This window comes from Salvia splendens, chromosome 1 (genome assembly GCF_004379255.2).
Source record: "Salvia splendens isolate huo1 chromosome 1, SspV2, whole genome shotgun sequence".
Taxonomy (NCBI): domain Eukaryota; kingdom Viridiplantae; phylum Streptophyta; class Magnoliopsida; order Lamiales; family Lamiaceae; genus Salvia; species Salvia splendens.
Window position 1 is genome coordinate 13075182 of NC_056032.1, and position 14558 is coordinate 13089739.

The 14558-nt window shown below is 37.3% G+C and overlaps 2 protein-coding genes and 1 long non-coding RNA gene across 3 annotated transcripts; 2 read left to right on the forward strand and 1 right to left on the reverse strand.

Moving 5' to 3' along the window:
* The first annotated feature begins 6096 nt into the window (after nucleotides 1–6096).
* On the forward strand, nucleotides 6097–8992 carry LOC121796127 (cytochrome c oxidase assembly protein COX15-like). The gene is made up of 7 exons (XM_042194876.1): nucleotides 6097–6447; nucleotides 6765–7063; nucleotides 7307–7532; nucleotides 7628–7876; nucleotides 7957–8067; nucleotides 8246–8377; nucleotides 8644–8992. Exons 1-7 carry the CDS (start codon nucleotides 6217–6219, stop codon nucleotides 8812–8814), a joined length of 1419 nt encoding a protein of 472 aa, XP_042050810.1. The 5' UTR covers nucleotides 6097–6216; the 3' UTR covers nucleotides 8815–8992.
* A 1472-nt stretch (nucleotides 8993–10464) lies between these two features.
* Nucleotides 10465–11202, forward strand: LOC121804147. Its single transcript, XR_006051115.1, has 2 exons — nucleotides 10465–10611; nucleotides 10702–11202. It is a non-coding gene; the product is annotated as an uncharacterized LOC121804147 (long non-coding RNA).
* An 845-nt stretch (nucleotides 11203–12047) lies between these two features.
* Nucleotides 12048–14035, reverse strand: LOC121796135. Its single transcript, XM_042194887.1, has 3 exons — nucleotides 13243–14035; nucleotides 12608–12762; nucleotides 12048–12537 (listed from the first exon to the last, which is right to left on the reverse strand). Exons 1-3 carry the CDS (start codon nucleotides 13826–13828, stop codon nucleotides 12283–12285), a joined length of 996 nt encoding a protein of 331 aa, XP_042050821.1. The 5' UTR covers nucleotides 13829–14035; the 3' UTR covers nucleotides 12048–12282.
* Nucleotides 14036–14558: the final 523 nt, after the last annotated feature.

The following is a 14558-nucleotide window of genomic DNA, read 5'->3' on the forward strand; positions in this document are numbered from 1 at the left end:
CAAGAGTGCGTTTAAATGCTACCTTTTCTTAAAAATGTCAATACGATCACATTAAAATTTCAACACATATTTGTGTTGACATTTTAATAAATTGTCTTGACATTTAAATATCAGACTTAAAATTATAAAGCATTTTAAATCTGTGAAAATATGAATTAACCGTTGAGTTATAACTGCAGGAGCAAGTTTACGTTGCAATAATTAGGTGTTTTGATATATGGATGTTACACTTAGGGATGTCAATGTAACCCGAACCCGCGGGCCGACCCGAATAACCCGATAAAAATACAGGGTTAGGGTTGTAATTTCGCAGCCCGAATTTAAAATCGGGCCATTCGGGCTGACCCGTTCGGGTTGTCGGGTTAGGTGGGCTGACCCGTTCGGGTTACGGGTCGACCCGTCGGGTTGAAGGCTTCTGCACAACGAGCAGTTTTTGTAACGGTCATAACTTTCTCTACAAAGCTCCGATTGAGGCGTGCAATATATCCACGCGATGCTCTTTCGAAGCCGAAGAGAATGATATGTATTATAGGTTTATCAGACTTCAAAATCGCGAGAAACATTGACTCAAACAAGGCTGCTGCACATCCACATATTTTGTGTACATTTTCTAATCAATTTTCTATCATTTCTCAACAAACATGTAAACATACCAAAATACAGAAATATAATCAAAATCATCCAAGACAACCCTCTAAAACCATGCAAAATCCAAATACGCCAACCGACTATATAAGATCACGAAAAAAATCACCATGTGGTTCATGGATTCATAAATACTCGTATATAAAAGCTTTCTTTTAGTATATTTCCAATATAATAGTGCAAAGTGTTTTGACGCCGCTTCGTCATTGAATTATGCGTACTTTGATGATTCTTAAAACAAAGATAAATTATTATTTGACTTATTTACAGCTGGAATAAATTAAATTTGACCAATCATAATTTAAGAAAACTTAGAGTTACTCCAATTAGCTAGCATCTTGATAATTCACTCTTTAACTATTCAAAATATTTTTGTTACATCTACGATGCACCTCTCACGTTATGAAAATTTTATTTAATTTTCTACGAATTGATTTATGTTTGAATTTTGAAACAAAGTGTTGATTTATGTTTTAAATATATAAACATAAACATACTATTGATAGATATTTTGTAAATAATTATGTAATGAATAAGTTATTTAAATTTAAATAACTTAATCTTTTTTAAAAATATTAAAGAAAATTAAAAATATGTATTTCATTGTTGAATGATTAATTAAAAATATGTATATAAATAAAGAAAATTTAAAATACGTATTATTTTTTGAAAATATTAAAAGAATTAAAAATACGCATTGGCCCGAATAACCCGGTGGGTTAGCCCGAAACCCGAAGGGTTAGGGTTAGGGTCGAACTTTTATAACCCGAAAAAATCATAACCCGAATAGCCCGTACCCGAATGGCCCGAACCCGAACGGGTTGGCCCGATTGACATCCCTAGTTACATTTACACTCCATACATTTCTTCTGGTTTGGTTGTTTGTGTATTGTGATTATGCTCGACTATTAATAAAGGTTATCAAATGCAGGGTCATCTTCAACGATTTTTTGTGGAATTTTGAGAAATGAAGACAACGTGGTTGCAAGAAATGAAGATAATGTTGTTGATCATGACTTCATAAATTGTTTTAGATTTGAATGTTGAAGTTTTATTAATTTGAATGCTATGAACAAGATTTGATTGTGATGAAGTTTTATTAATTTGGGCTTTTTTAAATAGTTGAACACTTGAATTGTTATTTTAAATATTTTGGACACAATAGGTTTTTTTTCGGTATACCATTACCGTTACCATACCGTTATTACGGTGTACCGTACCGTGTTTCGGATACCGAAACACGGTACGGTACACCGTAATAACGGTATGGTAACGGTATCAAAAAATATCATACCCGGTATACCGAAAATTCGGTACGGTATCGGTATTGAATTTTGTCATACCGTACTTTCCGGTACGGTATGCGGTATGGCACGGTCGGTACGGTATACCGTACCGACCCACCCCTAGGCCGCACTGTACTTTTCATCTCATCTCTTAACTAAGAGACAACACATGCAACCCTCTATCTTTTAATCATCTCATCCCTTAACTATTCATTCAATTTCATTTTTTATTTTTATTTTCAACAAATTCAATTAATAAAAACACACTTCATTAAATAAAATAAAATTACAACTTAAAATTAAAAAACACATAATTAAAATCCTTTAAAAAATAAAAATTACATTATTTAAAATATAATTTTATAGAAATTATAAAAACTACTCCGCCGGCGAATCATCCCCCGAAGGCGGTGGCGGTGCACTCAAGCTACCTGGAGGCGGAATACCAATTTGTCTTGCCATATACTCAATTCTGACAAGATGTGCTTGATATTGGGGAGGCGTCATGCGGGAAGTGTCAGCTATCGTGGCGGTCAAGTACATGGACAATAAGGTGTTCGAGCCCGAGACCGAGCCCGCCTGACTTGATTCGCCTCGGCCCCTCCTCCCTCTAGCCGCCTTCGCCGCCTTGGCCCCTTGCGGCCGACGATGTCCACGAGAGGAGCCCCTTGCATCAGTGGCCGTGCCCTCAACCTCTTGTGAGGCGTTGCCTGACCCGCCCTCACTGGACGAGTATTGGCCACCCGTCGTTTGCTTCGTGCGTTTCAAGCTCGAGCCCGTGCTGGACTGGACACCGCCGGCCCACCTTTCAACGTCTTTGACGGTCTCCCAAACATCGACATGTTTGAATTCTTTGCCGTTGTCGTAAAAAAAGACTCACATAGTCGCTCTCATAATGTCGGCTCCACTGGCTCCGCTTTGGTATTGAGCCGCTTCAATCTTATAGATGCCGCAAAATTTTTTGACATCTCTGTCGACTCGGTCAAAATGACTGCGGAGCATCTTCATGGTGCGGCGGCGGGACCGAGACGGCTTGTTCTCGTCGTAGGCGTCGGTGACCTTTTCCCAAAAACACTTGCGGGTTTATTGATTCCCGACGATGGGATCGTACGAGACGCTGACCCAAGCGTTGAACAGAGTCATCGTGTCCTTGCGGCTGTATGGATGACGACATATATCCTCCTCCTCGGCCGCCTCCTCCTCTTCCTCCACGACGTCGAATGCGAGACCCCCTGGAGCTTCCACCGCCTCGTCCTCCTTCCGGATTGGGTTCATCCGGAAAATCCTCTCTAATTTGGGATAATCCCTGCAATTGCCCATACCTCGGGGCGGAGAGACGAGAGTATGCATCCACATCAAAATAGGGTGGTTGGTACGCCGCCGGCGTAGGCAAACCGGAACCGGCAGCACCCAAGACATTGTACATGCCCCCCAGTCGCCAAACGTGTTCATGTCATATCCGCCGGAGCAGCCCTCGTTTCCGTCGCCGGACATTTTGATATGAAAATTGGAGAGGTGAGATGAAAATTGGAGAGGAAAGAGAGATGATTTGAGAAGAATAGATGTGTGTTTGTGTGTATAATGAGGATGAAAGATGAGTATTTATAGAGTAAAAAAATAAAAAAATAAAAAAAATACCTTTGAAAACGGTAAAAAAACGGTAACATTACTATTAAAATTTTTTATTTATTTATTTTTTAATTAAATTTGATTTTTTTTAAAAAAGATGATTTATTGCGTCAGCGTGACGACACCCACTCGCCGGCGACACCCACTCGCGGGCCGGCGAGTGGGTGTCACGCCTAGCGTCAGTGCGCGCCACGTGGCGCTGGCGTGTAGCGAGCTGTCGCGCCAGCCGTCCCTCCGGGACGAGACACCCGCCGAGGTGAGATCGAGACGTATCCCTGCAATGCCGTCTCGCTGCCGTCTCGTCTCTCCGAGACGAGATAGAGACAGCAACGAGACGCGTTGCTGATGCTCGACGTATTTTGAGAATATTGCAACTAGTTGTACTTGATTCTGCTCATTGGTGGAGCTAGTAGGATAAGGGCAGTTGGCATCATATTCATAGCTAGAGAGGGATGAGTGCTTGCTCTGGAAAATGAAAATCTCATCATCTTTGTCATCTACCCACTGCAGCTCTTCTTGATCATACTTGGATGAGAGAGAAGCAGCTCAAGGAAACAACAAACAAGAGTGAGCGGAGCAACCGAGCAAGGCTTTATTGGGGTGAAAGTTTGACATTTTCACATAGGAAAACTTTGGTGCAAGTGAGTGGTGTTTATATGTTTCAAAAATAATTGTAACTTGAGTAGCAGCGATAAAATGCAAACTCCAAATTTTTTAACACATTATGTTGAGTGGCAAATTCAACGGGTTATCTCATACTCATTGGGTTGTGTGGCAAATTCTATGTTTGAGTGGCAAATGTTACTCGGATTAATTTAACAAAAGAAAAAGAAAATATAATGCGACAAAATGCATTTTTAGGTAATACTACTGCTTAATATATTCTACTCTTTTAAATCTCATTGGGTATTTTTGGGTGTGTGTGATTTTAAGGAAAAAACAGATTTTCAACACCCAATAACTATTGGGCTTACACACTAAAATAATTCACCGTGACTTTGGGGCTCATGGGCCATGAAATGAAGTAGAATTAGACAACTTCCAAAAGGCTTAAGACAACAAGCGAGTTTTTTGTTAATCATTTACAGTTTTACGCTCTTTTTGGTGGGGTTTATTAGATTATGACGAGCCTTTTTTTAGTATTACTCCCTCCGTCCGCCATTAGGAGTCACATTTATGAGCAAAAATTTTAAGAAATGTTAAAAAAGTGGGTAGAAAAAAGATAGTGGAATAGAAGTCTCACTTGCATATATTGATTTTAAATGAAATATGAGTGAAATGAGTTAATGTAAAGTGAGACCCTATTACCACTAGTATCACACCCGGCGTTGCACGATCCATTCGATTTTCGTCATATTTATTTTACACCGTGAAATAATTCTCGAAATGATAAACATATCATCATACGAAATCTAAAAGCATAAAATATATACTAAAAATTCATTATATAAATATATAAAATCAAATAACATTTGAAATCAACAAATTTGTAAAAATATATTGCTTAGTAAATTCAGCAAAAATTTCTCAATAAAATAAAATGATCAACTAATTGGAATCAATAAAAAAGTTTATTACTACTTATTAAGAATTAATCTGCATTGATATTCTCTTCTATTCCAATATGCCTTCATCTTACTTCTAATCTCTCCCAGCCTCCTTTATCTGCTTCTCTCTATTTCCAATAGCCTCCTTTACCGTTCATCATCTCCAACACTTCCATCGCCCTATGTCGATGTCATTTTCTCCATCATGTCAGATTGACTCCAGCTATATAAGAACTTCAAACAAAAAATAACAAAACTTGCCTTCTATGACCCTGCCATTTTGTCATGGAACACACACCAATGGCAATTGATTTGTCGTCGGGCTTGGCCATCTCAAAAATGCGTACGTATCTCACTTTGATGACCGATTGAGTATTCCTAGGTAGCAAATCAGACATAGATACTTTGATGACCGATTGAGTATTCCTAGGTAGCAAATCAGACATATTTATAGAGGGTTTAGGGTATATATTAAGTTACAACCTCTCAACCAAATTAGGCTAATGAACTTATTTGGGCATTTCACTAATAATTACTTACGTTACAAAGTCTTGATAGTAATTAAATTAAATAAAATAAATTTTCATGAATGGAATTATACATTGATACATACTATAATTTGTACAATAATTATAATAAATTCACTTAATTTAAATTAGTGCTGAAAACCATATAAGTTCCCATTAGTAACGGCATTACTTGAAATTAAATTGAGTAGTAATACTCTTATTTATTAAAATTTGTACTGATTTAAAGTTGTTGGATATCTAATAACAAAATGAAATTCTGAAAATATATAAAAGTAAGAACCTTGAAAAAAAACAACAGTAAAAAGAATAATTGAAATATTATTTAAAATTTACTTAAAAATGATTCGGCAACTACATTAGCAATCAACGCCACACAAAATAATATTAAATATATGTAACAACATTAATATAAAACAAAATAATAATTTGTTTGGTTCACAACTCACACAGACCGGTTTGTGTGCACAGATTCTGAATCAATAAATCGGTTCGTCATCTTCTTCTAAACCCCAACCTAAACCCCATTGCTTGTGAGCAAAGCCATTGTAAAACCAAGGGAAGATTTTGCCCATCTATACAATGATCGATAATCGATTGCTTCTACTGCTACGAAAGTCCAGATCCGTAGCCCTCAAATTTTCCTCATCAAATTCCCCAAGATGCAATACATTTTCCCCACATTTTCAACTCTCAGTTGAGCCACAATCCAGATTTTATTCCTCGTTTCAAAGAATTATCCCTGGAGCCTCGGTCACACGAAGCTTAGTCGGCCGTGGTTTAATAAGATCGTTGCTTCAAAATGATTTTAAGGTATTATTTCATTTTCAGTTTTCCACGGTTCCTTCATCTTATTTTTATTGTTGCCATCTCCCAATTTCTGCAATCAGTTCTATAGGATGCTGGCTTTGAGAGTTTGTTGGAAGAATTTGTCCTTTTAGAGTATGATTGATAGATACTAAGGTGAAAATTGGAGTCAAAATTGCATCGTTTAGTTTTCAATTTTTGTTGCCTCTAAACGTCATCGGCAATACTTTTGGATAACTTTTTTTGAGATTCGTGGATGCATCTATTTTCCGATACAAATGGATGAGGTTGAAAAACAAGTTTCTTATTTTTTTTTATCCCAGAACTTTTGTAAACCCTCATTCAGAAATTTCTCCACTTCGGCATCTATTTCTTCAAAAAACACCGGAGGAGTGAAGCTTCTGGTCACTGCTGGGCCCAAAGCTCAGAAAGCAGTTGGTATTTGGCTTTTTGTATCCGCTGCTTGGGTCTTCAGTATGGTGGTACTTGGCGGTGTCACTAGGCTGACTAGATCCGGCCTTTCAATGACTGATTGGAAATTCACTGGTGGTCTTCCTCCTATGTCGGATGATGAATGGCTAGTCGAATTTGAAAAATACAAGCAATCACCTGAATACAAACGGTAATTCACATATCCTCCAATTTGCTCTTTATTGATCTACTGGATTACCTTTTGGAATATTATGCTATGCTAAGAGATCCACTTATTATTTTTCATAAGATATGTTAGTAGTATTTGTTTTCAACACATGAATTTTGCTTAACAATGGCTGCATTAGAAAGCTCTTGAAAACGTGTGAATCAATTCTGTGATAGTTCCCGTTAGTTGGACATTGTCATGTTATTCCAATTTTGTCAATTGCAGAATAAATAAAGGGATGAATCTTGATGATTTTAAGTTCATATATTGGATGGAGTATGCCCACCGCATGTGGGGAAGAGCATTGGGCATAATGTTTGCGCTTCCTTTCTCGTACTTCCTCCGAAAAGGATATATTACAGTCGGACTGGGACTTAGGCTCTCTGGACTATTTGCTCTTGGTGCTGGACAGGGACTAATTGGGTGGTGGATGGTCAAGAGTGGTTTAGAGGTGACTTCCAATTTTCCAAAGCACTAAATTTTTACATTCCAATATCTTGAAATAGATACAGCTTTTCAATAATGTGCTAACCTTTATTCTCTCAGGAACCCCCCTCTGAGTATACTGAACCACGAGTGAGCCCTTACCGCCTTGCAGCTCATTTGACCTCAGCATTTGCTATTTACACTGGGTTGTTTTGGACTGCTCTTTCTGTTGTTATGCCCGAACCCCTTGCAGCAGAATCCAGAGTGTGGATTCAGGGGGCAGCGAAAGTCAAGCGTATTGCACTTCCTGTTAGCATTCTAGTTGGGATCACCGCTGTGTCGGGAGCATTTGTTGCTGGCAATGATGCAGTATGTGTTTCAGACTTCACTTTTACGTACTGTTTGACTTTGGCTTTTTGGGATGATCTTAAGATTACGTATCAATCCAGGGCCGTGCCTATAATACTTTCCCAAAGATGGGTGACACATGGATTCCGGATGATGTACTGGTCCTGAAGCCGCTGATACGCAATTTCTTTGAGAATACCGCAACAGTGCAGGTAAGTGTCTTGTTGAACATTGCATGTGACTTTGGTCAATCATTCTTATTATCTGAAGTATTCAAAGCATAATTAAATTACATATTGTTTGATCAGAAATACTCTTCTGTTTATACCTTTAGATGTGCAAAGTGCTATTTTATCTTCTTCCTGATGTTTATTTTCTGATGGATGGCAGCTCGACCATCGAATACTTGCTACTGCATCATTATGCGCTATTGGTGGCTTGTGGTTGTATACAAGGAAACTCGATCTACATCCTGCAATACGGTCTTTGATAGGAAGCACAATGGGTATGGCTGCCCTTCAGGTACTAGTCCCCAACTGAGACTTGTTTTCCTAGTACAATTGAACCGTCCTACCACTACTAGGATAATGATGCATATAAACTCAGCTTGTGATTATATTAAGATCCAAGCTTTGATTGATACTCTATGAACTACACGCTGTAACGTCATAGAACTCTTCTTTAAACCCCTAAGTACTTATTAGAAGTGTTAGTGTTTGCTGAACATTGTCATTAGATAAGAAATTAAAAATGATGATATTCTCTTGTTTATCTCCCCCCCCCTGCAGGTTACCTTGGGGGTTACAACTCTTCTATCATATGTCCCAGTTTCACTAGGCTCTGCCCATCAAGCTGGAGCTCTAACTCTTCTAACCTTTATGATTCTTCTCAACCACACTCTGCGTCGGCCTTCGTTGCAACTTCTCAAGACTCTCCCTTCTGTTGTGAAAGCACCCTAGAAGATACTATGACAGTGGTCAAATGTTTTCTACAGCTGAGCTGTTATCAGCATGAATAAGATGAATGTGTTTTTAGTGGTGTTAGCGATGAATTGTGATTTGTTCATTTTTTTTATACCTCTAAACTAACCTGATTGATATGAGTCATATCGATAACTTTAATGACCTTTGTCTATAATTCTGCTGCGAAGTATTTTAACTACGCTTTTTTTGACTAAATTAATAGTACTACTAGCTTTAACAGTTCGAAATCGCATTTCGACTTTTCCATTCAGGAATAAATTCGTCGTGCTCGATATCTTAGTATTCAGTTAATCAGTGCTTTCCCACTTTTTTTTATGTTAGTCACAGTAGATTATTATTTTAAGTTAAAGTAAACCAGAAGGGCAGAACCATAAGATTAATTTCCCCCAGATGCAGGTTAATATGCTTTACAAGATTGGATCTGTATACATTGTAGCCCTTTTTAAGTTCTAAAGTAGACGTCCAAAAATTGAATAGGTAAATCAAAAAATGAATACTTACTTGGTTGGCCTTTGGTGAATAAAGATTAGAGTATCAAAATATCCTAGTTGGTCAAAAGTAAAAGGCCCCATTATAAATTCTCTAAGTATGAAATGTTTATCTATAAATTTTAATTTCGAATTATTATCCTTTAAATGAATACATCAATCAGATATCCTCTTAGAATAAAGGAAAAGTCCATCCTAAAACTTTCATTCAATATTTTTGGAATTCATCTACACTTCATTTATCGAGACTAACAGAAGATTCTATGTGATGTAGACCAGGTACCAAAAAGATTGAAGCAAGCCGGTTAAATAATCTATGGAAGAGCTGATCTCGTGATATTCTTTAAACACTTATATATTTCAATTCTAACACCCTTGACGTGTTTGATAAGATATAGAGAATTATATATGGACATTTCTAATTATTTGATGTCATATTTAAGCATAACTCAAAGCTCATGTTTATGTATCCCACCAATTAATCAAGCTAAATCACTATTATTTAATACTATACAAATTTAGATAATTTCTTTTCTATCAAACAATGAAAAAAATCTTATTTCTACACATCTTGACATAAAAGCCCGTATTTCTATGTTGTTTTACATATCTTCTCATATCCCACCTTTCTTATCAAACATTTGCATAATTTATGGAAAAGCTGATCTCGTGATATTCTTTAAAGATATTACTACCAATCTTTGATAACCACAGTTTTGACTATACAAGTAACATTTAGGTCTCAAACCAAGATTCGGAATGATTTAATGAATTTGGAGCCTGAAAAAAATCTTTCGTAAACTATTTATTTAATCAGGGCTAGCGCGGTTACTAAAAAGAAATGTAGGGTTCTCAAAAAGTTTACACAAATATAATGAAATTGTTTATTGATCTAAATTCCCGAGTTAGTAAATCTAAATCAAAAATCTTGTAGAGTAACAATTTTAGTAGAACACCATGCAGAGGAGATTCGGTTGTACGATAGTAAAGTTTTTTGCAACAGATAAGATCAGTTTGAAAATTATTATATTCAAGAAATATAACCTTTAATTATCTTACTCCACTTTACTAAAGTTGGCGGAAGAATAAGAATGGAATCAGAATAGAAAGAGAGGGACAATATATATGAATAAGAATCACAAGTGGAAAACAAAATCACAAGCTATATTTTCTTTCTTTCTTTGTTGCGTATGAATAATTTTGAAAGAAGCAAAAATGGTAAGCAAACAACTGCTATTTGTGCTCATGGCTCTCTTTTTCCTTCAACTATCTGCAACTTGTCTAGGTATATATTTTGAGCTCCCATTTGAAACCTTGAATTTCTTACTTATAAACGAATGAAATCATGTTTTTTTAATCAAGAATTTCTGTACAGCAAGAGTTGAAAAGATGAAGAAAAATGATGAAGGAAGAGGAAGAGCAGTTAACAAATTTAGCCACGGCAGTATTCCTGGGGCTTCCGGCGGGAGAGGGGCAAGAAATGGAGGATCACACGTGCCCACTGGTGGTGGTGGTGTGACGCCGCTGTATGCAGCAGCCGGTGCCGGTGCCGGTGGAGGTACTAACAACCACCACCCTCACCGCGGCGAAGGAAACCGCGGCACAAGCCCGGAGACATTGGCCATAATTACATTTGCATGCTTTTTAATTCTATTCTGTATTAATTAACCAATGGAGTACTATTTTTTTTTTGGTTTTTTTGAGATGCTGAAAAACTAGAAAAATGTCTGTATGTGTCATGTGTGTGTCTTTTTTTTTCATAGTTCATCATCATCTTACCGGACGTAGGTTGGTTTTGTTTGCTAGTCTGTTTATTATTGTCAAATGTACAAAATAGTGGTTATGTTATTTTCTGAAGTGAATTTTAGTTTTGCTATTATTTGAGTAATCTGTATTGGGTGTATTGTGATATGATATGATGGCAGTGCCAGTGTTGAATAATTTGAGAAAATGGGCATGATAACTAACATGCCTTGGTGGATTGTGGCCCTAAAAACACCTACTATTTCTTTCGGGTTTTGAACCGACCAATTTTATTACTCCATATTTAGTAGTACTAGTAATTTTGGTAACATGGTTTATTGCGATCATATATAAATTATGTGTGGGTATGTTTGATTTGAGAATTGATGCAAAGACATCTATTCATTTGGAGAGTTAAAATTAAGGTGTTTTATGGTGGAAGAAGAAAAGAATGCTGTTGAACTCGCATTTAAGTTGCATATGACGGCTTGATTAATTAGTAGAGAAAAGTAAATTCTACCTTGCAATAATAAAATATTGGAAATCAACTTACATCGGACGAACTCGGTTGCAATTGTTGTTTTTGTCAGTATTTACAATAGATTATATACATTGCAATGTGACATGCATCTTATCTGGAGTAATTTCAATTTTATAAATAAAGAAAAGCACCCAATTGATAGAACCATTATATTACAATGAAATTGTATGGAAAAGGCAGATAACATCTAATAGGGTGTTACTTTACCAAATGGATAACATTCCCACACATGCACCCTGTTATGACATGACACCTCATACTTCTTCAAGACAAATAGAGGTTGTAAAGAAAAAGGCCAAAACTTAAAGAAAACATCTAAAGAGTGGCCCCTATAAGTGTGTGTGGAATCTGATGCTTAGCCAGCCTCTATAATGAAATTACAGTACATATCTACACCAGGTATTAAACGAAGATTAGCAACTCTAATTCAAGAAAAGTTGTGAATCGCCATAACTTTCTTATTACAACAGTTTTGGAGAAATAATTTAGGGGATGTACAAACAGATTTTGGTGGCAGGTCCAAATTATGCTTTTCAATATTAAGCTGCTTAATATTGAAAAGCATGATTTGGACAGCAAATTAGAATGACTAATAACACAATCTCAACTTTGTATTGTTGAGAAATAGTACACCTTTTTGTAAGAATTGGGAGAATAGCATTAGCAACTCCACTAATCAACCATCATGTGCAGCATAAGCGATACTCGAGCATTGTCGCAGTATCTCTTGATCAAGCCAAAGTAGTGCATGCCATCTTGAGGGCACAGCCCTTCCATAAAGAAACGGAACAGGTGAGAGTGCGTCTCACGCATTGCATCCAAGGATTGTTGCAGCACTCTCTCTTGCTGCAGCTTATTCAGCTCCGTAGCCTCCATTAGTGGCAGCAGCTCATGTTCCTCCTCTTCAAAGTGTTGCTTGCAGTTGTCCTGGTGAATATAATCAGCGGTGGTTCTCATAAATCATGCAGGTTTAGTTTGCACACAACGAGAATCCTACCTTTAATTTGTAGAGGCGGGACAAAAGGCGAGTGAGGGCATCTTGGTAGTCGGGGCTTCCAACATTCATAACTCCTATTATCTTAATCTCCTCTTTTACACCATTCATTATAGGCAGGTCTCTTGCGTGATCCTCATTCGCAGATTTGCACAGCCCTAAATCATACTGTATGTTAGCATCATAACTAACTGGTATGCGTAGCAAAGCAATCATTAGAAATTCTTCCATTAAAGATCTCAGAAGGTTGCAAACAAACACAATCATGCCCTAATTAGCATTTGCAGGTATTGATCTCCCAAACTCAAACAAATTGACAAAATTCTGGGAAATGAAAGAAAAACTTAACTTTATAATCTTAATAACCATCTCCGCTTCTAAGTTCTAACTAGTATTTGCAGGTTTCATTGATCTCCACGAACAACATCATGCCCTAATAGGCTAATTACTCCTAATTCCTGATTCGGTAACCAATTTATAACGATAATACTTATAAACATAACACCAACACATTTATTGCAAATTAAAAATCGTTGTACATACGCAACAAGACTTGTACCATGGTCAAATTGAAGAAAACAGTATCCAGAATTAAGAAAAAGGCAATAAATACTCCATGAAAGAGAAAACGGAATTACCTCGATCGGCGGATTCAAGGATCTGAAACATGACCATCTCCTCCATCTGCGCGTGCTCGAGCAACAGCTGGTGCAGGTGCGAGTAGCTCTTGGCAAACTTCTTCACCTCCATCCTAGGGCTGCCCATCGACGGATCCCCACTCGCGTTCCCCCCACGCGCCCCCATGTCCTCCGCCCACTTCACCATCCTCTCCATATGCCAGTTCATGCTCCTGTGCTGCAGCATCACCACCCACACCACCGCCGGCGTCTTCGCCCCGCACCACCCCCACACATTGTTCGTCACCACCACCGGAGAGTCCGGGAACTTCTCGTCCAGGTACCGGAGAATCTCCTCCACCGATCCCGTCACGACGTCGGATTTGTACATAATCGTAGGGTTTGCTTGGGCGTCGGAGGGAACGAATTGGAGCGTCACCGGCTTGTACGAGAGGGCTAATCGTATGTGGGAGGTCGTGAAGCTGTCCGGGTGTCCGTACAGCTTAATCACCGGCGCCGGCGGAGATATCACCGGCGCTGGCTTTATTAGCTCCGACGGCGCGATCTCCGCCGGCGATTTCTTCCTAGTGCCCAAACAATTCCCCATTTCTTTCCCCGAATTAACTATGCTGCACAGTAATTGATTAATAAAGCTGGATTTTGTTGCAAGATTAATGGTGGTTTTGGTAAGGGGAGTAAATAAAGAGAAGTGATTGTATGTATAGTGTATGTATAGGGTGCATGTGGATATTGCTTGATTCAGAGGAAATGGAAATGATGGAAATGGAAATGGAGATTAATTGGTGTTTTTGTGTGTGATATAATACAACTGCTTACTTATAAATTTTGAGTGTTTTTTTATATGAGAGTGTCCGCACCCAAAGTTGGTCACGTGCTCGTCCACGTCTCGGGTTAATTAAATTATTTTCATGAATAAGGTTAGTGGACAAATTTATACTAACATGTTGAATTGGATTACACTAGCAATTTATTAGAAAAAAAATTATTTTTTTAATAATTAATTTGAATCAAGCTCAAAATTATATTATGATTTGATATAAAATTTCTATATCACTTTTTTATTGCTACATATAATACAATAAATAATAAAATTAATTTTTAATTAAAATTAATTAAATTTAAAAATTTTAAGGATATTATGTATATTTACTACATTTATCTTTTTAGATAATGGTAATGGGTAGTACTAAAATAATTAATAATATGCTTAGTATGATCAAAACAATATGTTCTTCAAATCCATGTATAAAATAAAAAAATAGTGATAATTCGAAATTTACAGAATTAATATTCTGTGTTGCCTCATCACAAATAGT

Coding starts and splice junctions, on each gene's coding strand:
- LOC121796127 (XM_042194876.1), top strand. CDS start 6,217: ATGATCGATAATCGATTGCTTCTACTGCTACGAAAGTCCAGATCCGTA. Junction 7,064..7,306: donor CAATCACCTGAATACAAACG/GTAATTCACATA, acceptor TGTCAATTGCAG/AATAAATAAAGGGATGAATC. Junction 7,533..7,627: donor TGGTCAAGAGTGGTTTAGAG/GTGACTTCCAAT, acceptor TTATTCTCTCAG/GAACCCCCCTCTGAGTATAC.
- LOC121796135 (XM_042194887.1), bottom strand. CDS start 13,828: ATGGGGAATTGTTTGGGCACTAGGAAGAAATCGCCGGCGGAGATCGCG. Junction 12,763..13,242: donor CCTTGAATCCGCCGATCGAG/GTAATTCCGTTT, acceptor AGTATGATTTAG/GGCTGTGCAAATCTGCGAAT. Junction 12,538..12,607: donor CCCGCCTCTACAAATTAAAG/GTAGGATTCTCG, acceptor TATATTCACCAG/GACAACTGCAAGCAACACTT.